The sequence below is a fragment of the Hyperolius riggenbachi genome, chromosome 3 (assembly GCF_040937935.1).
Source record: "Hyperolius riggenbachi isolate aHypRig1 chromosome 3, aHypRig1.pri, whole genome shotgun sequence".
Taxonomy (NCBI): domain Eukaryota; kingdom Metazoa; phylum Chordata; class Amphibia; order Anura; family Hyperoliidae; genus Hyperolius; species Hyperolius riggenbachi.
In genome coordinates this window covers 494,489,318-494,515,510 of record NC_090648.1, presented here as the reverse complement: position 1 = coordinate 494,515,510, position 26,193 = coordinate 494,489,318, and the positions used below count along the sequence as shown (strand labels likewise).

General features: G+C 41.5%; 1 protein-coding gene across 11 annotated transcripts in view; it reads right to left on the bottom strand.

Annotated features, from left to right (window-relative positions):
* Nucleotides 1-26,193, bottom strand: part of BICD1 (BICD cargo adaptor 1) — a 323,818-nt gene that overhangs the window by 21,494 nt on the left and 276,131 nt on the right. For 2 of the 11 annotated variants that reach the window (XM_068278238.1, XM_068278241.1), the window contains exon 8: nt 19,960-20,326. The exons of 2 other annotated variants lie outside the window; for them this stretch is intronic. In XM_068278238.1, the coding sequence (XP_068134339.1) occupies nt 19,960-20,326 (367 nt within the window). 7 more of the 11 variants (XM_068278240.1, XM_068278239.1, XM_068278242.1 and 4 more) reach the window with 7 other exon arrangements.

Genomic DNA, 26,193 nt, shown 5'->3' with positions numbered 1-26,193 from the left:
GTCTTCTGTCGGCTCTGTCGGGCTCAGGCAGGAATGTGCTGTCTGCTGTTATTGGCAGAAGCTATACACACCCTCTCCACAGCCTGGTAACAGCCATGTCTTTTGTTTGTAAACACTGTCTAAAAATGGCAATTAGAAGCCAGTATTGCAGCAGGGAGTGGCAGAAGCAGCACAGAGGGGCCCAGGAGAACATAATGAATAGAATGGTATGCTTTTTATTGTAAGAATTTTAGAGTACAGATTCTCTTTAAGCAACACCAAGCTTTACAATGGTACTGACTTTGCCTGTACTGAATTGGCCCCTGCTTTTGGATGTCTTGTGTAAATAGAGACATACGCAGCTACGTTCTCTAGAGTCTCTCATTTTTGGATATATCGATAGTGGAATTCACTTTTATCAGTGGTTATGGCATTACAATCTGAAAGTTGTTGTGAGAAGCAGATTTTGTCCAGAGAAAAAACATTATTATTCCTCCTCTAACTCTAAGTACCCATGGGCTGATCATGGCCAGATGGATCAGGGATGAACAATCGGTTTCCAATACATCTGGGTAGAATCTGCAAACGAATGATCATGGGCCGAATTTACCATAAGGCACATGCCTACAGGCGCCCGATGGTGGAAAGGCCGCCCACTCCCCTCCCCAAGTGCCTCCCTTCCGCCTTGCCTATGCAGAGTCCTGAGTGGAGTGTAAATGAGAGATTACTCAACCGGGTCTCGGCATTCCACTGACCAGATCTCCCGTCAGTCAGGGGGGAACTTTAGCTACCTTATACTTGAGAGCACTTTTAGTTACTTAATACTGAGGATAGCTCTGGTTACCTAATACTAAGGAGCACCTGTAGCTACCTATGACGGGCAAGGGAAGTAAGGGAGCAGTGACAGCTGGGACAGCCAGCACACTTGCAGTGCCGTTAGGTTTCTAGGTTCATGGAGAGCGAAGTCTAGAGTGCCAGGACATCTATGGCTATGGGCTCCTGAGATGTAAATCAGGCCCGTGTAAATGATAGTTTAAACCCTCAAAAGTGAAAGAGGACTGTAACAACCCTCCACGATTTAATCAGACACGGCAGTCGTTCAAAAACTAACGATCGCACGGGTGACCTGCATCATGAAACATCGTTTAACAAATTTACTTTAAACGATGTTGCATAATTTTGTGAAAAATCATTCGTGGTGAATGATTTTTCACAAAATTATGCAACATCGTTTAAAGTAAATTTGTTAAACGATGTTTCATGACGCAGGTCACCCGTGCGATCGTTAAGGAAAATCGCTTAGTGGGTGTGGGCCTTTACAGAAGACATATTTAGAACTTGTGAACTTTGCTAGAAAGGAAACAATAAAGCAATTCTGCCAGTCGCCAGTCTTCTTGTGACGTACAACCCAGTACAAAGACACACAATGGGGCATTCAGGTAATCATTGCATCAGAACCCAGCACTTTTCAGAGCTGGTATCTTTTATTCAGCTGGCAGGACTGTCCCTCTTCTCTAGTTTTTAGTCTCCCGTCTATAATCTACACCCCATACCAATGTATCACACAGCGATGAGTACTACATCGGCCTTTATAAATATAACACAATAAGGTTAATAATAATAATAATTCTAATTTGCAAATGCTTGGCCAAGCTCACATCAATGGTGCGTAATTTAACATTATTTTTTCCACCTAAATATATTTTAATTTTTAATAAATAATGCTTATACCAAATAAATAATTGCAGTGAATGTTTAATTAAAACAAAGTTAATAAATAAAGTTATTAAGCTGATTGGGCACAGCAGTGAGGACAGTACAGGTGCCTTAAATTATACAAAGAAACAAGATCTCAACATTCTTCAACCAAATTATGATGGGCCAATATCATTTTTCTATACAAGGCATAGAGAGAAAATAAAAATTCATGCAGTTGGATTTTTTTCTTGGCATAACAGTTTGTGCGGCACAATACTGGGTCCGTGTATCAATGCAGTATCAATTTGCTGTCATTTAACACTCAATGCATTCAGCACTTAATAGAAAATGTAAGCAGATATTGGGCCTTTTGCAATTCACTTTTTCACCTGAGTTTTCTCCTGGGAGATAATTTTACATCTTCAATTTAAAAAAGTTTTCCAGCACTTTTTCACCAAAAAAGTACCAAAAAGTAGGTGAAAAGTAATATTAAAATTATTTTGAGTATTTTCTTGCTTTCTGGTGGCTTAAAAAGCATTTTATTGACAAGTTTAAAAATATCACCTTGGAGAAAACTCAGGTGAAAAAGGGAATTGCATATGGCCCATTGAAAGCAATTCCCATTTTCTCAGTAGGATCAGTCAGTCACGGCACCAGTTATATTATCCGTATTTATGTTAAAAAACCATTTCATTATGGCAAACAATTATACAATAACATTTTTCCACCCCTGAATTTATTTTTTATTTTTTTTTGGGGGGGGGGGGGGAGGGGGGGATTTTGGTATATTTAAGGACGGTATCATTTGTTTTTCTTAAGACTTTTATTTAGTAGCAGCCTTTTTTTTGTTAAATTGGACCAGTCCATATTTATTTTGTTCATGCATATAGATAAGATTGACATAGTGAGATCTATTAAATTTGCTTTGATACAGAGACCCCTATTTATATCATTACTGTTTCTTCTTCATACTTTTTACTTCCACTGATTTTATATTTATGAAGGCTGAGAACATATTTGATACCCCGATGAAGGCAGTTGCAGATGTAAAAGTTCTTAAACTGAACGTCTGTCAGGCACCATGATTGAAGAAGTGGATGAGTAATGACAAATATTTCCAAATGTCCATTGCATCAGTTTTTTTAGGTCATCAATAAGTAGTGTCTTTTATGGTTAAAAAAAATGGACCTAGTCAGTCTTTTAAGCAATTCTTCACGATGGTCACTGTTCCTCCTGGCCTCGTTTACGTTCTGGAGAACAAATCCAGGAGACAGGCAGCTGAAATGAGATTCCTGCAGTAAGTTACCAGATACTGGGGCTAAACGGCTCTTTAGTATCATTGACCCCATTATCACAGCTGCTGCTTCAAACGTCCAAAAAATCAAATTAGCAACGAGTAGGCCAATAGTGGAAATAAATGTACTCAATGGTTCCAGAATGGCTCAAATTGAGCAATTCCCTATTTAATGCTGTAAATAAAAATGAGGGAAAAAATTGGAAAACATACTTTTTTTTAAAGGGGCAGCCCCATAAAAATAACTAAACATAAAATAATGAAATAATATTTTAAAGTGAACCTGAGGTGAAAATAAACTGATGAGATAAACAATTGTATTTATCCTCCTACTCCCAAAATGACTTTTTAAAGATAACCCATTTTTTAGTTTTATAGTTAAACATTTACAAAGTAGACTGAATGTTTTGTTGTCTCTGCTGAATCGCAGTCTATTAAGTGTCCCTGAGTTAAACTACTTAAACTATTGACATTTTTCTATCTCTCCTCTGTCCACAGAAGTTTTATTCTGCCAAGAAAACTTTTATGGCTGTAATTTGCTTATGAGTGAGGTTTACTATGTTCCCAACAAGGCACCGACAAGAAAGAAGCTGTCACTTGCTTGCCTGAAAATTAACTCTTTCAGGAAGCAAAATAAAACAAGAGAAACAGCCTGGTTATAAATATGTTTTGCACCGTACATACACACGTTTAACTCCTCATTTCACATGTCACCTCAGGCACACTTTAAGTATATACAAGAAGGAAACATTTTCTAATAAAGTCCAACTTATTGAAGTACATTGAAATAAGTATTGGTCATTTCTTTAGTTATTTCTTTATTTTTTTTTACATTTAATGTATTAACTATGTAGAATCTTTAAAGAAAAGATATATATTACAAATAATGAGCCTGATAGAATTCACTTTTTCTCTTAAGTTTTCCTCTAGGAGATCATTTTTCATCTTCGGTTTTAAATAATTTTTCAGCACTCTGCAATTAAAAGTACCAAAAGGTAGGTGAAAAAGTACTGTCAAAATTATTCGGACATTTTCTTGCTTGCTGGTGGCTTAAAGGAAACCAGAGATGAACGCTTTGGCACAAAATAAACATATCCCCCAATAGATTTTACAAAATAAATACTATACCTGGTATTTTCGCTCTGGTGTGCTGTGTTTTGTGTTTTTTTACGAAAACTCCATACAAAATACAGGTCATCAGAAAAGCATATTATTTAGTGGGCTGTGTGCAAAATGAAATCACCATTTCTAAAAACCTCTTATGACTAACAAATATAGATAAAAATAAAACGTTTTTCAATATACCCTTCCATTAGCGGCTCCTCTCATCTCATCACAGCTCTCTGTGATGCTGCAAGTATACAGAACAGGAAAGCAAAGCCACAAGGGGGCAGGCTTGGGCTTAAAAAGACATCAGAGAAGACAGACTCAACTATAATGATTCCTGAGCAAAGCCAGACTGAATGCACAGTCGGGGATTTTATCAGGGCTGATAACAAGCAGGCTGAGCAGTGAAGAATGAAATAGAGAGCAGGGTAGGTGTTTTCTCTAATGTTCCCACTGATATATATGGTAAAATACATGAGGGTGCTTCATCTCTGGTTCCCTTTAAAAGGCATTTTATTGGTAAACTGTAAAAAATATCACAGAGGAGAAAACTTAGCAGAAAAAGCTAATTAGATCGAGCTCAATGTCTGCAAACTTCAACATAAAACCACCCCTGTGACCTAATAATATTAAAGTTCATTATTTTAAATTGTAAGGGCCTGCCCCTTTATTGTCCATGTATGTACAAGCAAAATAATAGGTTACTTGTCTTACAGATAATAATAAATGATTTTGACAGTGAAGCAGAAGACCGTGACATAAATCTTTCTATATTTGTTTTTTCTGCATGCAGTTCATATACAAAACATTAGAATAATGGTCAGGTTTTGTCTCTATATTTTTTAAAACATTTTGATTCTGTTTTATGTATTTATTTTTATTACATTTCTTTGTATGTTGTTGAGATACTACTTTAGCTTTCCCTCCAGTAAATTCCATAAACAAACCTAATAGAAGGATAACTCTTGGTGGTTACCAGTAACCTCCAAGATTCTGAAAAATTGAGAGAGACAAGGAGCGCAATAAGCTAAAACACTTGGCATTTCTCATGTTGTCCTTTATAAGTGCTTGAATAGATAAATAAATATGTTTTCCAACATTAGCTTATTCTTCAAGAATTGGCTTATTTTTCAAGACCGGTAATATCCACACTGCCTCTCATTAGTAAAACTGTTTATGAGAGCTTATCCATACTGGGGGCCTCCACAAGTGTTTTGTTTAGCCTTTATGCCTGGTACACACCATGCAATTTCCCGTCAGATTGAGGGGTCAAATCGATCATTTTCCACAGGTTTAATCAGGTTTTCAATCAATTTTATATAGCAGTGATCGGAAAATTAATCATAAAAACAATTGGAAACCTGTTCGGATCTGTTGTAAATTATTGTTTTGACCCGTCAATCAAAGGGGCAATTGCATGGTTTGTACCAGGCATTATACCGCTGAAAGGGGTTAATAGCTTTTTAGATCTTTCTAAAAAAAAACTCTAATGAGAGCAACCAACCAGAACCGGCCCAGCAGACCTGAAAACCTGAGCATGGATGGTAATCTCCCGCAGGCTCTGATGGTGGTTGCATATTATTGCAACCCACCTTTATGAGTATAAATATTTAACCTTTTTGCCGACAGCTCCACGCCGATTGGCATGAATGCGGCGGCAGCCCCTGGACCACTCCACGCCAATTGGCGTGAAGTCCTAGGGGCGGAGATAGCAGGGGATCGCGCGCACCTTTGCGCCAGTGTTGCTCGCAAATTTGCCAAAGTAGATGCAAAAAAGTGTTTATTTTAGCGCAGAAATTCATGAAAAATCACAAACTTATTACAAAGTGATTTTCAATGGCATTTTCACCCAAAAGTCGAATTAAACATTATTTCCGCAAAAATCAATGCAAAAAGAATATTGGCATTTTCGCTCGTCACTGGTAACCACCAAGAATCACCCCTTTACTACTAAGTTACAATCTCATGAATGAATCTGATGAAGTTAAATTATTCTCATTGTTTTGAATTCATATAGTGCTGGCACCTTCCATAGCTTCCTCTACACAATGTGCTGCTACTGGACATTTGCTAATCTTGCAAAGAAAAAAATGTATTCCTGGGAAATCTTCAGACAAATATGAAAGAACTAGTGACCTAAGCCCGTTTAAAAACGAGCTCTAGGTCTGTCACCGCCGCGCGCGCACCCGCCCGCCCTGCGTCCTGTCCCAAAGGCTGTCAGTGCTTGACATGCGCAGTAGCGCAAAAGCACTGACACAGGGACAGAACGCAAGAGACTTGTATATTATTAGGTAGGATAATAAGTAAAGGTAGCTATACATCTAGCGATGATGGGCAGATTTGACCAAGAGACTAATCTCGATCTAATCGAATCTAATAAGAGAGAAATCTATCAGCTGCCCATACACAGCAGGCCGATTCCCGATCAATTTCATGCTGAAATTGAACTGGTATCGGCCTTGTGGTGCCGCTTCTGAACCGCCTTGCCGCTTTCCCCCTTAAAGGGAACCAGAGATGAAAGTTTCACACAAAATAAACATATAAGTCGATAGCTTGTAAAGAATAAATGCTCTACCTGATAATTTCGCCGCTCTGGTGTGCCTTTTTTAGTGTTTTTTATCCATTATTGCTCCAGGAAAAATCCAATATGGTCGCCAGCTCATATCCCTTCTGCTTCCGGGTTATGAGTTGTTCTGGATGTGCTGTCTAGGCTATATGCGACTATAGACAGGCAGGGCTGCTGCTGCAGGCTTTCATCTATGTGCTTTCATTTTGGTATGATGTACAGCTGCCTGTAGGAAGTGTCTCTCATAGGAATGAAACTGCAGTCATCATCAGTATCTAGTGCACACAGGGATCATATTGCAGCCACACTCTCTCAGCAGGAGCAGCCCCTCCCATGTCATCACAGCTCTCAGTATGCAAAGCAGGAAATCTAAGCCAGGAGGTGGCAGGCTTGGGCTTGAAAAGACTCCACAGAAGAGTGACTCAGCTATAATGATTCCAGGTCAAACCTAGACTGAATCAGTCGGTGGATTCTTATCACAGCTGCTAATAAGACTAATTAAGCAGATAACAATGAAACTAAAAGCAGGGTAGGTGTTTACTGTCATGTTCCCACTGATAAATGTAATAAAATACATGAGGGTGCTTCGTCTCTGGTTCTCTTTAAGTGTCCCCCTGGTGCCCCGTGCATGTTACACATTACCTGTCCGTTACCTCCGCTTGTCCCCGCTGTCTCCGGGCACACTCTATTCTTCATACACGCACTCCACATGGTTGCCTAGTAACGTTGCCACGTGTAAGCCGTCTGATGTCATACGTGCGCCCTTACTAGGAAACCACGTGGGGAGCGAATGTACGTAGAATTCACCTGGAGCAGTGAAGGCCGTGGACAGGTAATGTATAACATTCACGGGGCACTGGGGGGAGACAACATTAGAGGGGACAGTGTCGGGGGTTTCGTTGTGTTCCTCGATCATCCCGAAATTGCACGCCATTACTGCCGAGCACCCGATCGAGTAAGTTGGCCTAACATCTTGCAGCATGCGCGATCTACTTATGCAACCAATTTTATCCTGAAATTGGTCGTATTGTCGGTTGGGCATGAACTTGGTGACACCGATTTTCATCCAATTCGATTATAATAATCGAATTGTTTGGTTGACGTATGGCTACCTTAATATTTCCAATTTACCCCATTGAGGAACAGCAAAACTGTAATTTAAAAAATGATTCAATAACTTGTTAATGTAGGTTATTAGAGACACTATAGTGATTTACAGGGTTTTTTTCTTTGGTGATTCTTGTGAGGGCCAAGAATACTTAGGTGAGAAGTAGGGAGATACCGGGAGCCCAATGGTGCAGAAGCGTTAGGTATAGGGAGGATAAACACATATAAATATATACTCACAAAGGTGGGATGCTGTTTCTGCAACCACCATATAGGCCTGGTAACCGTCCCTGCTCGGTACTCCAGGTCCTGCTAAATACTGGATGGTCGCTCTCCTGTAGCACTGCTCGGTACTCCAGGTCCTGCTAAATACTGGATGGTCGCTCTCCTGTAGTACGATAGACTTTCCAGAAAAACTGAAAAGCTATTACCTCCAAAGGAGGTCTGACTGGTAGTGGGTAGGATGGAGATCAATGTGTGTTCTATTTCAGTATTTATAAATACAAATAAAAAATTATATAATAAAAAGAGAGGTAAGTAGACACCAGTTCTACTGGAATTTTTTTCCAGTTGAACTGGTGTCTACATCTTCTGGAGAGTTAAGCAGTTACCTCTCTTTTTATTATACAATTTTTTATTTGGATTTAAAAATACTAAAATAGAACACACATTGGGTGCCTCCATCCTACCCACTACTATAGTGATTTGGCATTGACATTTATTTGACATTGTAAAGTTTAGCCATTGGACTGCTATTAAAGAGAACCAGAGATGAAGTACCCTCTTGTATTTTACCTTATAAATCAGTGGGAACATGACAGTAAACACCTAATCTGCTCTTTGTTTTATTGTTCTCTGTCTAATCTGACTGTTATCACCTCTGATAAGAATCCCCGACTGAGCACTCAGTCTAGCTTTGCTACGGAAAGATTACAGCCGAGTCTGTCTTCTCTGGTGTCTTTTCAAGCCCAAGCCTGCCCCCTTGTGGCTCTGCTATAATGACTCAGCTATAATTATTCCCTGCAAAGCCAGACTGAATGCTCAGTCCAGGATTCTTATCACAGCTGATAACAGACACTTTTAGCAGTGAGGATGAAACAGAGAGCATGGTAAGTGTTTTCTCTAATGTTCTTACTGATATATATGGTAAAATACACAAGGGTGCTTCGTCTCTGGTTCCCTTTAAAGTAAGGTGGGGGAGGGGGATGTTTTTCACAGGGGGTAAAAACACCTGCTCTTAGTGTACGCTTACTGTTATTTATTCATTTTGGGTCCTTTGGGAGAAAAGCCCTTTACAAATGTTTCGTTGTTGTTGATCTCGATGGACGTATTTCTTTTTTAAGCCCAAATCATTATGTAACTATATATACTGATGGATGAAGGTGCCCAGATGTATAAAATAACTAAAAATGATAAAGAAGGAGAGGCAGCAGTTGGCTTATCTCTCCTGAAGAAAAAAGCCAATTCGACTTATGAAAAAGGAAATTTATTGAACAAAAAAGAGCACAGGATAATGTATTTCAGGAATGTTAACTGATTTCTGACATCAATAACACCAATATAGTGCTGTCAAAAAAACCCAAAAAACTTAATCTTACTATTTGATAAGCTGTTAGATTGCCAGGCACATTACTGATGTTACTGACCTGAAGAAGGGGGGAGGCATCCACGAAACGCGTTGTCCTATCCTTTTTTTGAGCAATAAATGTCCTTTTTCTCATGAGTCAAATTGGCTTGTTTTCTTCAGGATAGGGAAGCCAACTACTACCTCTCCTGATTGATTTTTAATTATTATTTTACATCTTGACACCTCCAGCTGTCTGTATATGCACTGTTTCCACCTCTGTTGGGAGGTTGTCATTTTAGCACAGTCCCCTTCTGGGAACTGACCTATGATCACCAGGAATGCCACCTTTTGGGTACCTATCTAAGCCTGAGCTTAGGGGGCAGGAATCTCCTGCAGGCCATGACAAATATGCAACCAAAAAGTGTGAGTACTTCTTCTAAATTCCCCTTTATTTGATGCTCTGGTATATTGCATTAATGGTTCCTGGTTTCACATTTTGCACAAGTGTCTAAAAAACTGTAAAACATATTATTTCCCTTTAATGCAACATATTATGGTGCAAAACATGCAAAATCTGAAAAAATGAAAAACTACGCAGACAGCAGTCTTGATTGTGGCTCAGTGATGAACAAATACATTCTCCAATTCCTAGTACACACCATACAATTTTCTGTTAGATTTTTTGTTAGATCTTGTAAAAAGAGAACCTGTACTGAGTAAAAATATTTAAAATAAACACATGAGGTAACTTCAAATGAACATTACATAGTTACCTTGCCATCAGTTCCTCTCAGATGCTCACCATTTTCTTCTGACAATAATCCCTTCCAGTTCTGACAACATTTTGTCAGATCTGAAATATATCAGTTGCTGTCAGTAAAATATCAGTTGCTGTCAGTTATAGCTGAGAGGAAAACTGATGTACCAGGAAATGTCCATGTTTCCCTATGGCTCAAGTGGGCGATGTTACAGTTTAACTGTGTGCTGACCAGAAAGCTGTTATGGGTAACGGCTATTTTCAAAATGGAGGACGGAAAATTCCCTTGATCACAGTGAACAAACAGGACGCAGGAGAGGAGAAAGACACTGAGGAGTAGACTACATGGAAGGTAAGTATGACTTGTGTATGCTTATTTTGACTTTTAATTTTCAGTTCAGGTTTTCTTTAAAGTACTGGTAGAAACTGGTCATTATCTCTGGTGCATTGTCTTCTGGTGATCTCCTGCTGAGTAGAACAATGCCTAATTGCTCGGCAGATAGATGTTTAGATAGATAATTTGCAACATGTTGCAAATTATCTATCTGGCAGGTAAATCTAACAGAAAATCTAACAGTAACTTGTATGGTGTGTACCTAGCATAACAGGCAATATATATATATATATATATATATATATATATATATATATGCCAAGGGATGAGCAGCACAAACCGAATTGTATACAATACTATGCAAAGCATGCACGCAGCACTGGAGAACCCCAATCTCCATAAGAAATATATAAATACAGAGGGTGCTGCAGCACACAACAGGAAAACAGCTAGTTTTTATCAGGTGAGGTGTTTTTAATTTCATTTCTCCCATTTAGCTGACCCCTGGGCTTTTGGCATGGTTCCCACTAGAACGCTGATAAAAACTAGAATTTTTGCCTGGTTAGAGTAGGACTCACCAGATCGGGGACACTTTGGCGCAGTTGGTGAGCTTAAACGCGTTAAAGCGTAACCAAGAGCCCCTGTCACTGTTTTCCTGTTGTGTGCTGCAGCACCCTCTGTATTTATATATATATATATATATATATATATATATATATAGATCAATTCAATGCAGTCAATCAAAGCCTCTAACCCCTGGTTAGTTAACCAACTGCCAGGTAACCACCAGCTTTATGCTGGGCATACACGGGCCAGATTCTTCTTATCAATCGAGGCGCTGGTGGCTTGATTGATAATTTCCGACATGTCCGATCACCGCGTGGATCGATTCCCGGCTCGATCCCCGTGGACGGACAATGGGCAAAAACGAAGCGCTGATAAGTGCTAAGAAGGAAGTGCTTACGGGGACTAGCGGGAATCGATCCGCGTGCACGGGTGGACAAGCGGTGATGCGTCCGCATCTGCTAAATAGTATGCCGTGTATGCCCAGCATCGGACTATGATGTGCTCAGTTTGATGCCGTACCCAGTCAACAGAAATTTGCGTGTCAGGAGAATTTTTTTGCTCCTCACCCCCGCAGAGACCTCTATTCAATTCACTTCTTTTTCCTATATTTTCTCTTAGGTTATATTTTCACATTTTAGCAATAAATTGCCTTTCAAGCCACCAGCAAGCAAGAAAATGTCCAAAATAATTTTGACTACTTTTTTTTTACCTATTTTTTGGGTAATTTTACAGTTGGAAAGTGCTGAAACGTTATTTTAAACAGAAAATAAAAAATCATCACCTAGGAGAAAATGTACAAGAAAAGGTGAATTGAATAAGGAAGGGCCAGACAGATAAACGATCTATGAAAAAGTACCCTAGTATTCAGTATAAATAATATATATAAAAATTGTTACAGTACTGTTTTAAAAAATATTTTTTTGTATGTGTATTTCTGTTTTATTTATTACAAGTAGGTTTGAACTATTGGCTACAAATATGTTATATTTAAAGAGACACTGAAGCGAAAGAAAAATTATGATATCATGAATTTGTTGTGTAGTAGGGGTAATTAGTAGAACATTGGTAGCAAAAAAAATATTCTAATATTTTTATTTTCAGTTATACAGCTTTTTTTTTTTTATAACATTGCATCATTCTCTAATACTTGCAGTTTACACATTACTCAGAAAGTTTTTGCAGAACAGGCAGTGAACATTTTGGCCCATACTCACGGGCGAGAAATGTGGCCTGTCGCCAGCACACGTGAGCGTGTGGGCGACAGGCCGGCGACAGCTTCTCGCCAGGTCCCTCCGCGTACACACGCGGAAGAGGGACCAGCGGCAAGGCGGAAGCTGTCGCTGACGTTCCTCCTCCCCCCGCCGGAAGCTCCATGTACCTACATGGAGGTTGCTGTCGCTAGTCCGCGTACTCACGCGGACTAGCGACAGTTGCGGCGGGGGGGCAGCGGCGACTGTCGCCATGCGATTGAAAGTTTCAATCGCATGGCGACATGAGCGGCGGGCGACAGTTCGGGGTGCGCGCGTGTGCGACGGCCCATACTCACGGGCGACCTGTCGCCGCAACACGCGCGCGCCGCGTGTTGAGGCGACAAAAGTCCCTCGTGAGTATGGGCCATTTGACCTGTCCTGAACTGTTTTCTGCAAAAGAAAAACACAGTACAGCTGAGATAACCTAATCAGAAGTCAGAGCTCAATGGCTATTTGCATAGATAACAACTGGAGTTTCTTAACTCTTCCTGTACTGGAAACAAATATTAGACTTATGTCTCTGCTCTTAAAGCGGACCCAAGCCAAACCTTTTTTTAATTAAAAATATTTAGTTGCAGCACTCTGACACATACAAAGATAAATAAACAGTCCTTCAAGCCTATGAGCATTTCAGTGCATGCTTTTCACCCTTCTCTTTTCATAACTAGGATTATACTGGGGGCAGCCATTAGCAATTCCTCCATTGCCGGACACCATCTACTCCACCAGTTTGCCGGATTTTGTCCCAGCAATATGAAAGAAAGGGAGCGGTTTCTCCACTAAATGTAAAATATTTTATATTTGTCATCATGCAGCTGAAAAAAGGCTGCTATTTATTATTATAATTTAGAAAATAGATTTTATTTCTGAAATCTTGTATTTTTAATTTGGGTCCACTTTAATGCTTTATTTCTTATCTCTACTACACAACCAATACATTATAAAAAATGTTTTTGCTTCAGTGTCTCTTTAAGTGAGGCAGAAAGCAGATAGAGTTCCAAACGATCCATATTTATAATTCTCATGTTCTCAATGTTACAAAAGGTGCATCCAGGCAATTAAGCAGTGCTGGGCTCTCCTACCACAGACTGTTCCGCAGCAGACTTTGCAAACTAAGCATCATGGCTACACTATACTTTATATTACATTTTTTTTTCTTTAGAAAGACAAACATTTTAAAAAGTTACAAACACAGAACTAAACAAGGATATAAACTTAAGTTTTTAAAAATTGTAAACATTCAATTTTTTAAAAATTAAAGTGTCCAACATTAGTATAGCTTCTCTTTTAAACAATACTTCGAAAATGCATACAATAAAAAATAAACGCATAAAAAATCACATATGTTCAAAATACTGTAACATGATAATAGTGCCTAATGCCTATACCACCAGCAAAAATATGACCATCATAGCAACTTACAGAATAAACCAGCACTACTATTCATATTATTATTATTTATTGTATTTATAAAGCGCCAACATATTACGCATATTTGCTGTTGGTGATTTTATTTATTAAGAAACTTAAATTATAACACGTAAACATAAAGACATCTAGAATGTAACAATATCATATAAAAAAGGGAAAAACAATTTACTAACAGTCTTAGAGTCAAGCATGGAGGTTCAACAAAATAAATTACAATTCTCTCCTGCACAAGCCTCGTGTCAGACAGAAAGTATCCAAGAACTGACTTTAGAAGGGATAGATCAGACATGGGCAAACTCGGCCCTCCAGCTGTTAAGGAACTACAAGTCCCACAATGCATTTGCCTTTATGAGTCATGACTGTGGCTGTCAGACTCCTGCTATGCGTTGTGGGACTTGTAGTTCCGTAACAGTTGGAGGGCCAAGTTTACCCATGCCTGGGATAGATTGTTAGTTCTTCAGGGGAGGGGAAGTAATTGCAATTGTTTAGGATCTATATAAAGTGCTCAAGGTTCAGTGCTAAATAACTGAGTCAAATAAATAAAATAACACATAAGGCTGAGAAATCTTACTGCTTCTATTCAGGGCTGCACCTACAAATATTACAGTACTTATAAATTAACAGTCATTATAAATAAAATAATAATACAAATAGTAGATTTATTGTGTGATTATACTCTGGACCCTCATTTTTAAATGCAAGAAAGCGCACTTTGAAGCATTCTAATGCCAAAGCCAATCATGCGAGAAAGCATCGCCTTAAAATAATCCCAATGTGCGTCGTTCACCCCCAAACACGTGGCAAAGCTAAAACTATCCAGTCTAAGCACCTGAGCAGCGCTCCGGGTATTTTCCTTCATCCCTTCTAAAGGGTACATGAAAGTTGCAAAATGAGATGAACATGGATGTAAAGTCACAATCCTACTTAGAACTAGGATGTGTTCCTTTTTCCTCACTGTAAAGGTTAAGAATTCAGGGTTTTAAATGATGTCTGCAGTCAGACAACAGCAACTCTCACTGATGACTAATTCGGGTTAAAAAACTATAAGCTGAAAAAAAACAACACATCTAAATTCCAGGAATAAGTTCCGTAGCTTAAGAAATGTTGGTTTGGAAGCTTAATAACACTGAAAAACTACCCTTGTGTGCCTCCTAAGACAATAATTTAAAAAGTATATTTTAAAGTGTACCTGAGATAAATTAAGTATAAAGATTTATATTTACCTGGGGCTTCCTTGAGCCCCCTGTAGTCCATCTGGTTTATCGCTGTCTTCGCTGCCTGGCTCAATTGCGCCCCACTGAGCACGGATGGTTCTGGCCACATGTGTATGAGACCAGGGGGGGGGGGAGGGGGGGCGGGTGCATACCACCAGGGCTTAGCATGTGCAGTAGAGCATAGAGCATGACTGGGCTGGGTTGTGGACTCCACTGTGGGACAACGGAACAGCCCAAGAGGATGGCAGAAGAGCTAATGGCCTGGAGGGGGTGGGGGGGGGGGGGGACTGGAAGAAGCCCCAGGTACAGTAAGTATAGATCCCTATACTTAATTTATCTCAGGTTTATCGCAACTTTCAAATACAAAACAAGGCCATGTAAATGGTTGCAGGAGAAGGACTATAATTCGATTGTTTATTCCATCTGTTTACAATCACTTCAAGTGTGCTTCAACCCTTTCGGGACCAAGGACGTTAGAGTTACGTCTTCTGTGTGGCTGCCTGCTGATGACAAAACTTAACCTTAATGTCCTGCTGCTCCTGACGTGATCGAACGCACACCCAAGAGGGGAGATTAAGCTGTCATATGACAGCAGACATCTCCCCTCACTGATCAGGAGCCATGGTGATTGGCTTTAGCTCATGTGATCACTACGATTGCCGCCGATCGTAGTTATCATTGATACGCAGTGGTATCGGCTGAAGAGGAAAAAGAGGATCCACTCACCTTCCTGACACTCCCCCCGGCGATCCTCGCTCCCTCTCCGCTCTGCCTGGCATCCATCCTCACTCTGTCGCTAAGTTCCGGGTCCTGGCTTGATGACGTTATTGATTGATGACGTTATCCGGGAACTTAGCCGCAGTGCAAGGTTGCATGTCGGGGAGAGAGGAGGCAGGGAGAGCTGCACATCGTAGGACCCAGGGAGGTGAGTAATGGAGGCTGCCTGCACTGGGAACACCCATAGGTATACGGGAGACTATCTAAACTGGGACTCCAACTAAACCAGGCAAACTACTCTGGTCCCGAGGGGGGGGGGGGTGTTAAATGGCCAGTACCCAAGGGGTGAAGTTCTGCTAGAGGTACCAGCAATGTATTATTGGCATGTAAGTGGCTGTTGCATATAGAATAGGTTATTGCACTTGAAATCGGGTAACAAACTGCATGTGGGGGGGGGGGGTCTGCAGTTTATGAAGTGTGTGTGGAGGGGGAATAGGTCTGCCACATATTGGGGACTGCACATGGATGAATACCAAAGTTAAAGTGTAAGTGTACATAGAAAGTGACAGCTTACTGAAAGGGGAGGTAGCCCAAGGCAGTTGTCCAAAGTGCCTGCCCTCACCATGCCCCCTCCTGCCCTCGCCATGCCCCCTCCTGCCCTCACCATGCCCCCTCCTGCCCTCACCATGCCCCCTCCTGCCCTCACCATGCCCCCTCCTGCCCTCACAATGCCCGCTCCTGCCCTCACCATGCCCCCTCCTGCCCTCACCATGCCCCCTCCTGCCCTCACCATGCCCCCTCCTGCCCTCACCATGCCCCCTCCTGCCCTCACCATGCCCCCTCCTGCCCTCACAATGCCCCCTCTTGCCCTCACCATGCCCCCTCCTGCCCTCACCATGCCCCCTCCTGCCCTCACCATGCCCCCTCCTGCCCTCACAATGCCCCCTCCTGCCCTCACCATGCCCCCTCCTGCCCCTGCACCAATGCAGAATCCAAACAGCGGACTCATGGGTTGCAGCCATGTTTCCAGTTGGGTCCGTAGTCTGATTTTTTTCTGACTATACAAACAAATCAGAAGTCAGAGGAGCACTTTTACCACCGGATTGTGTATGAGGAATGCACCTGGGATTATTTTATAGCAATCCTGGCATGGTTTGCAACATTTGTAAATGAAAACTGGTGCAGAAGATGCAACCTTCTCTCATCTTGAGGTTTTTGCCCCTCTGATTTGGTGCACTCTCCAACTTCCCTCGTTCAGTCACAAACCAACAAGAGCACCTCAACTGTCCATAACTGTTCCTTCGTTGGTATGTGGATGGGACTGAGGACACAGCTCTGACTCGAGGCTGTCCAAGCTTGTATTCGGAGTGTGCCTGGAATTGTGAGGCTCTTTAGATGTACAGGAGAAGACCCTGAATATCACAAAGCTACTTATGGTCATCTTGTGTAACCTGCACCTTAATAGCACTGTTATTTTAAAATGTTGCAAACTCTGTTCCCTTTACACTCAATGAGCACAGTTCCATCTTGTAAGCTGCATGCCTGTGCTAAACTATTAATACAGTAAAGTCCCGATTATCCAGAACTCAACTAACCAGCAGTCTCAACCAACCAGCACTAATCACCGACAGAACTAGCAGTGGTGAAGGCCAACTTCTTAGGCTGATTGTGGGCTCTGCTGTGCTCAAGACTGAGTTCCATCCATGGCTCCCCCAAGGTTACTACACTTTCAATTACTGTATTTTAACATTTAATAAAGAGTTCATGGTATGTATACAGAGTGGGATATAGCACTGTATTAGTGAGGTCTATTTTTAACATTCCCAAGCAACCAGGAAGCATGCTTATCCGGAATCAGCCTCTTCCCGTCGTCGGTGCTGGATAACCGAGACTCTATAGTATTTTGTTTAGCGGTTGCCACAAATAACAGTACAAGCCATTATTACAAATGAAAATTCGTCACCGAAGCATATAAAGACGTTATTCAAGTCCTTCAGACCTGTTCTATTGACCTGAGTTATAAATAAGCATCTAAACAGATACTTTAATTTTACAGCATAGGTGATCATCTACATGGAATGACTGAAAGAGAAAATGTATTTATTGAGATGGTGACTGAGAATGTCTTACAAAGGCAGATATTCTGTGGTGGGATGGTTGAATTTTGTGAGGAAAAAAACCGAGGCATTTAACTACTCCTATACCAGCAGTCTCTGCCCCCCTGAGGACCAGAGACTGCTGGCACTGTAAAACGGCGCTTACCGACGAATCGCTGAAATCATCCGTCGCCCCCGCCGGTCATGCCGTTCTATCCCCGCCGCAGGTCGTTCTCTCTACCGTCCCAATGCCGGCAGAGCGCTGTGTGGCATTCAGGAGCCGCTTTCATTGGCTCCTGACGCTGTCAATCAATGTAAGCCAATGGGATTGGTTTACAGTGATGACAGGGTCAGTAGCCAATGAAATCGGCTCCTGACCAGCTCACACAGCTCTGCCGTCATATAGATGGCAGGACGAGTGATCTGCGGCGGGGAGACAAGAGGCACGATTGGGTGGAACCGCACGGCGACGAGAGTTGAAATCTACGTCCTGTCAGATCCGCTCAGCCACATGCAGGACGTAGATTTCAACTGTCCGGAACCAGTTAAAGATGTGCAGATAACAACAATCAGAAAATGAGGACTCGTATGAATAATTTTAATCATGAAAGGAGCCGTAGGTCATAGCCACAGCTTTATCTGAGTTCTAATGCAAGTTTACCATCAGTTTAAAGTATACCTGAGGTGACGCGGGGTGGTCAAATGGGACACGGAAGCACGTTTCCTGGTCCACGGCATGGCTCCTGGTCACCTATGCACCGCTCTTTGCCTCCCCAGCTCCTCACTGGACACCCACCTGCCGACATGCAGCTTGTTGAAGATCTTAAGGGGAAGGGGCGTCCCTTGCAGGAGAGGCACTCCTGCAAAATGTCCACTGGGGGCGTTCCTACCTGCCCTTCCCAAGCTCTCATTGAGCAGCTCTGCCTCTCCCCGCCTCCCTGCACTGTGATTAGACACACTATGGGCTTGATTCACAAAGCAGTGCTAACTGTTAGCACGCTTGTGAAAAGCCGTCTATCATGCCTAAAGTCAGTTAGGTCGTGATAATCAGTGCTCGTACGCAAGGGCGTTGCATCGCGGTGCGCAGAAAACGGCGCACCCGATGCGCCTATAAGGTCGCATTGGATGTGACTTTAACGTCGCATAGTGCAACATTAAAGTCGCACCCAATGCGACCTTATAGGCGCATCAGGGGTGCCGTTTTCATGCGACGTTTCACGCGCACCGCACTGTGCGCGCAAAGTTTTGCGTGCGGGACTTTGTGCGCGATCTCATTTCAAAAAACGGTGCTAAACTACCTTAGCACCCTGGTTAGCACGCCCAAAGTCTTTAGGCGTGCTAAGTAGGTTAGCACCGCTTTGTGGATCAGGCCCATAGAGTGGAGCTTGCTGCGTTGTGATCCCAGGGTTCACTGAAAATGAAACTTGAGGATTATTGGCCACAAGTGCGGCGGGGAGCGGCAGTCATTGAGTCAACCTGATCTGGCTAGCCCACCGGATCAGGTAGAATGTTTTTTTTTTTACAAAAAGTCCTACCTCTGGTCCTCTTTAAAAGAAATAGAAGGCTTAAATGAATAGTGCGGTCCCTTTGTAATAAATCTGCTTCTAAAACTGCTTCAAACAAACATAACATAATCTTATAACATTGCAAAAAATACTGATTTTTCATATAAATACCCCCAAACATGCCATTGGCTATAAGATTATAGTACCGTAACAAACATCACCGCATACATTGTTAGTGGTTAGTAAGGCAAGGCCACTTTGCAAAACCAAACAACAAAAACAGGTGTATTCCACGTTCTGTTTGTGCGCAACTAAAATACATGTCTTGCCACTGTCTAATGTGCCTTCTGGAACCCCAGGGGAGTAAGGTGCTCAAAGCCCGAACTTGTGCTACTTCCTAAACCATTATCTCCACTACCTCCACTGTTTCCTGCATGTACAATTTGAAAGTCAATTGCACAGAACATCCACCGATAATTACGTTACCAGCTTCTATCACTGTAGTTTAAGGTTGGGAATTCTGAATGACTAGTTTCATGACTAGTGATTTGGTTTCATACAAAGAAATTTTTGTTAAAAATTTCCCTGACTTGACTCTGGACTACGTAGTGATTTAGTGAGGACAGTATGTTCTGTGTAACTGGGGAAAGAGAAAGGCCTCGCTGAAGGTACCCGTGTTGGCCGAAGCCTTGGTTCAATTAATGGGTAGTTAGTCTGCAGATGCTGCATGTATCTGGAAGATGATGCAGCAGCAAGAATGGAGCTGTTACCTTTTTGCCTGGTACATATAGATGAGGCTGAAAGAGAATGAGGGTCTCTGCTGCTGGGTGATGACGGTGTTGAAGATGAAGCTGTAAAACTGAAGAAGTTTCTGTGGTGTCGGGAGAGAGAAGATTCCGGACTGTATGTAAAGCTTTGGTTGGAGGTTGGAGAGTAACATTGTGTGTTAAGCTGTCCAGTGCTTCTCGATGATGATAGTTGATGGAAGAGGAGTGAAGAGGACTTCTCGGGACTGGAGTTGGCCGATGATGATGTTGCCGTTGGGACCCTGAGTGTTGGCCTGTCCTGTGAGGCTTGAAACGGAAGCTTGCTGCAATACGAGTGAAGCGGGCTCCTGCCAACTGGAGCTGGGAACTGCTGCAAAGACAGCAAACGTGTTACCTGGGGTTGGTGGGTGGATGGACGATGTTGTGTTCTGAGTTTAGCTGCAGCTACCTGACGCTTGAAGCACTTGTGCTTTTCTTAGCCCATTGATCCTGTAGCTGCTGTGAGGTTAAGTGTAGATGTAAGCTGCTTCTTTAATATGTGGAAACCCCAGTACCCCGGCATCATGAGATCCCTGAATGCTCTCACTCACGGAAAGGACGTGAATCTCTCGGGGAACTCAGCGGAATACTTTCACAATCTACTTTTACCTCTGAAGTGCAAATAAATAACACTGAAAGAACAAGGTTCCCACTTCCCAGTTAGTCCGTGCCCCTTTTTTCCTGATTACTAAGAGGCCCGTATGCGATTAACTTTTTCTCCTGCAGTTTTCTCCTTGGACATAATACTCATCTTGTGTTTAAAATATTTTTTTTGCATTTTGCTGGTGGTTAAAAGGCATTTAATTGACAAGTTATGAAAATGTAGGAAAAAAAGGTAATGTCATATGGTCCCCTGACTAAAACACTTTAACTATGTCTAGGACATAGTGGCTCATATGCAATTAACTTCTTCTCCTATGTTTTCTCCTAGGAGTAAACTTCCATCTTCTCTTTAAAGCGGAACTGTAGATACATTTTAAACACACTGTTTCACTTACCTGGCGCTTCTGCAAGCCCCCAACAGCGTCCTGTCCCGCGCTGCTCCTCCACAAGCCTCCGTTCTCTTGCCGCCAGCTACTTTCGGTTTCGCCGCCGGGCCACTGCGCCTGCGCTGCTCTGACCACGCATATCCTTTCTTCACGTTCCAGTCTGCAATAGCGCTATTGCAGCGGGGAATGCAAAGAAAAGATACAAGTGTCAGGGCTGCGTTGGCCTCGACTAAGAAGTCAAGGAACGGAGCAGCGGCGGGAGAACGGAGGCTCGTAGAGGACCAGCGCGGGACAGGACGGCTGCTGGGGGCTTGCAGAAGCCCCAGGTAAGTGAAACAGTGTGTTTAAAATGTATCTACAGTTCCGCTTTAAACTAACTTTTCAGCATTTTACATTTGAAAAAAGTACCAAAAAGTTGGTGAAAAAGTACTATGAAATTTATTTTGAGCGTTTTCTTTTTTGCTGGCGGCTTAAAAGGCATTTTATGACTAAGTTGTTGCGAAAATAAGTTTATTGTTTGCTGATGGTTTAAAAAGGCATTTTATTATAACCGGTTCAGCACCGCAGTGCCGAAAATCTCATGCATCCGAGCAACGTTCACCTCCTATTCATTCGCCTATAACTTTATTGCTACTTATCACAATGAAATGATCTATATCTTGTTTTTTCCACCACTAATTAGGCTTTCTTTGGGTGCTACATTTTGCTAAGAATTATTTTTTTCTAAATCCATTTTAACAGAAAGATTTAGAAAGAAATGAAAAAAATTCATTATTTCTCAGTTTTTGGCCATTATAGTTTGAAATTAATATAAGCTACCGTAATTAAAACACATGCATTTTATTTGCCCATCTATCCCGGTTATTACACCGTTTAAACGATGTCCCTATCACAATTTATGGTGCCGATATTTCATTTAGAAATAAAGGTGCATTTTTTTCAATTTGCGTCCATCACTATTTATAAGCTTATAATTTTAAATATTATAATAACATATTCTCTTGACATGCATATTTAAAAAGTTCAGACCCTTGGGTAACTATTTAGGTTGTTTTTGTTTTTTTTTAATTGTATTTTTTTTTTTTAATAAAAAAAAAATGTATGTGGGTAACTTTTGGTGTGGGAGGGAAACTGCTAATTTTAAATGTAAAATAATTTTTTTTTTTTTTTATTAAAAATGTATGTGGGTGCAGTTTACTATTTGGCCACAAGATGGCCACAGTGAAAAAAGTCCTGGATGCGAACGATCTCGCATCCAGGAACTAAAATGCTGGGGAGAAGTTTCCTGGGGGCAGAAATACCGCACTCTCTGGATAGAAAGCGTCGGTATTTCTGCGGGGAAGTTAGATCGGTGAATGGGAATTATATTCCCATTCACTGATCGGGGGGCTAGCGGCGCGCGCGCGCGCGGGGGCCCGCCCGATCGCGCGCACCAGCCGGCGGCAGCAGCAGTGCCTATCTGGACGAGGAAGCTCGTCCAGATAGGCCGAACTGGTTAAGTTGTGAAAATATCACCTAGGAGAAAACGTGAATTGCATATGGGCCAGTGGGCAGCTACATAAAAGAAATATGTAAGAAAATGAATCATTAAAATATATTGAAAAAATGTTATTGTAGTTTTGGACAGAGTGGCAAGGGGGTCAGAAGCAATTCTGGATCGTCATTTTATGTCCTCCGTCTGTGACAATTTCTACCTGACAAAAACAAATAACACATTTTAGTAGAGTGCGGAAGAATCTGAATCGCTATTTCTTATTGCTGTTCTTCATTTCCTGTCCTTGGGATTACCAGTTTTCATATTAAAGGCAGGAGAATCCAAGGAAATCCCCAAACAGGAAGGGAGAGAGAGCAGGGACACAGACAGTCTAAAGCGATGCTTTCAATAATCCTGTCACTGCCAATAACTACATTCAACGCTTAACTCAAAAGGCCCCATATGCAACTAACTTTTTCACCTGAGTTTTCACCTAGGTGATATTTCACAACTAAAATGCATTTTTAAAGCGGATCTGAGATGAAAAACTAACTATAACAAGTAACTTGTCTATATATCTTATCTAAATTTTAGCATATCTAGCTGCAAACAGCTTGAAAAGTTTATGATTATTTATTCCTGTGATACAATGAGGGCAGCCATGTTCTGTTTGTCACAGGCTGAGGGCTGGAGATGCTATCAGCTTGCCTGTGTGTAAATTCAGTCACCTCTCCTCCTCTCTCCTCCCCTCTGCCTCTGAAATCTCTGGCTAGTAACCTCCTCCTCCTCCTGCCCAGACTGAGCTCCCATAAGCCCTTGCTACCTGAGACTGAGTGCCAAGGCTCTCTGAAAAGCTGTGGGCGAGGCTTGTTTAGTTTATAGGGAATTAGAGTATTTAAACAAAACAAAAAAAGTATTTGGCTTGAGGAATACCCTATAAACTATATGAAAGGAACACAATTATGCAATGAGTAAAAGTTTATCTCGGATCCACTTTAAACCACCAGCAAGCAATAAAATACTTTTTTAAAAAGTTGGATAGCACCTTTACAGGGCCGGGCCGAGGCATAGGCTGGAGAGGCTCCAGCCTCAGGGCGCAGTGTAGGAGGGGGTGCAGAATTCATTCAGCTGTCACTCCTAATTGTGTTTGAAGCAGAAAGAAATAAGAAAAGGGGATACATGGCAGTGACTGCAAGCCATATAACTAGATATTAAGGTATTGGGGAGGTTGTGGGCCCTGTGGCTCTTCATAGTCTAAAAGCAATCAGTGTGTGACGGCTGGGGTGGGAGGGATGGAGGGGCGCACTTTGGTGTCTCAGCCTTGGGTGCTGGAGGACCTTGTCCCGGCTCTGCACCTTTACACCTATTTTTTATCACTTTTTTTCAATTGCAAAGTGCTGAAAAATTATTTTAAATGAAAGATGAAAAACTATCTACTAGTAGAACACTCAGGAGAAAAAAGTAATTGCATATGGGCCAAAATGTCTGGAAGATTATTGTCCTGCAATGTCAACATTTCCAACTTTCAACTCTACGGCCCTTATTTCTCCTGAGTTTTCTTCTAGGTGATCATTTTAAACTTGTCAATAAAATGCCTTCTAAGCCACTAGAAAGCAAGAAAATACTACAGATAACTTTCATTGTACTTTTTCACCAACTTTATTGTATGTTTTCAGTTAAAAACTGCTTGGAAATTATTTTAAATTGAAGATGAAAAAATATTCAATTAACTTTATCTCCTGAGATATTTTTACACTCGTCAATAAAATGTGTTTTGAGCCACCAGAAAGCAAGAAAATAGTAATAGTAGGTTCCAGGACGTAGGTTCCAGGACGTAGATTCTACGTCCTAATTAGTCCTCCTGTGTGTTCTAGGACGTTGAATCCACGCTCGTGCACGGTCACGTGAATAGTCCTGTGAATGATTGTTAGCTAGCAACAATCATTCAATAAAGTTAGAAAAAAAAAGTTGTAAAAGTTAAGAAAATTTTTTTAAAGTGACATGGGCCCAATAAAATAAAAAGTATTTTTTTTTAATTTCCCATTACTTTTTAACCCAAAATTAGCCTATTAACCCATTATTAACCCCTCCAATACCTATGCCTGTTTAAAAAAAGTTTAATGACTGCCGCCAGTAGCGATCGGATGCAATCGCTAGGGCGAAAGTTTCAGACCCCAATGCTCTACAGATGTAACGCTCTGTCATTGCCTAGCGATGCATCTGTACAGCTCTATGCCCCCTGAACTGTCGCCCTAGCTAACGCATCCGATCGCCAGAGAGAGAGATTGGGGATAACGGTCCGCCACATGCCCAGCTAGAAGTAAAATGTGGCATGTGGGGTATCATTTTAATCGAGAAGGGCCAGATAATTTGTTTGCAAATGTTTTATAACTGTGGTACGTGTGATGAGAAAATTAGGGAGGGGGGAAATGAAAAATGTTTTTGTTTTCTGCATTTACGCCTAATTTTTCCCCATAAATGGACTATAAAACAAAATCATTTTGGGAGAAAAATATTATCCAAAGAAACCCTAGATTGTACTGAAAAAAAACAAGACATGTATCACTAAGATGGCGTAGATAATTCAAAAGTTACTGCTGTATCAAATCAACACAGCTAAAGTGTCAAAAATGTCAGGAACTTTGCGTTGTAAAAACCGTGGAACGCAAAAGGGTTAAAATAGAAGATGAAAAATTATCTCCTAGGAGAAAACTCAGGTGAAAAAGTGAATTGCATGTGGGTTACGGGGCTTGATTAAGCTGCACTGTTAAGCAGCTGCCACTATGCATGCCGTACATAGCAGCGCTCGCTGCAATGTAAAGAGCATGCATTCCTTTGGAGCGCGCCTTCCTTACATAGGAGCATGCACTGCTTAGATAGGAGAGTAATTTCCTATACATAGGAAGGCACGCTCCTATGTAAGGAAGGCACGCTCCTATGTAAGGAAGGCATGTGCCTATGTAAGGAAGGCACGCCCCTATGTAAGGAAGGCACGCTCCTACGTAAGGAAGGCACGCTCCTACGTAAGGAAGGCACGCCCCTATGTAAGGAAGGCACGCTCCTATGTAAGGAAGGCACGCGCCTATGTAAGGAAGGCATGCTCCTATGTAAGGAAGGCACGCTCCTATGTAAGGAAGGCACGCTCCTATGTAAGGAAGGCACGCGCCTATGTAAGGAAGGCACGCTCCTATGTAAGGAAGGCACGCTCTTATGTAAGGAAGGCACGCTCCTATGTAAGGAAGGCACGCTCCTATGTAAGGAAGGCATGCTCCTATGTAAGGAAGGCACGCTCCTATGTAAGAAAGGCAAGCTCGAAGGCATGCTTCTTATATAGCTGCTATGTAACACATGCATAGTGGCCGCTATCTTCACATTAAGGTGCGCTGCTTTAGCAGTGCAGCTTAATGAATCAAGCCCACTGTCTTTTAAGCGTCCAGCAAGCAAGAAAATACTCTGGATAATTGGGACAGTACTTTTCCCCCTACTTTATAGTACTTTTTCAATTGCACAATGCTGAAAATTATTTTAATGTGAAGATAAAAAATTGTCTCCTAGAAGAAAAAGGTGAATTGCATAAGGGTCCATGAATTTAAATGAAGTCTAGCATACTATAAGACAACAGGTTTACATTTTTATTGGAGAATTGCAATCAACTTTAAAAGCTTCTAAAAAATCCCAGGGGCACCAAATAGTTAATTTTGTAGGTCAAATGTGCAGCTGAAAGTTGGGTATAAA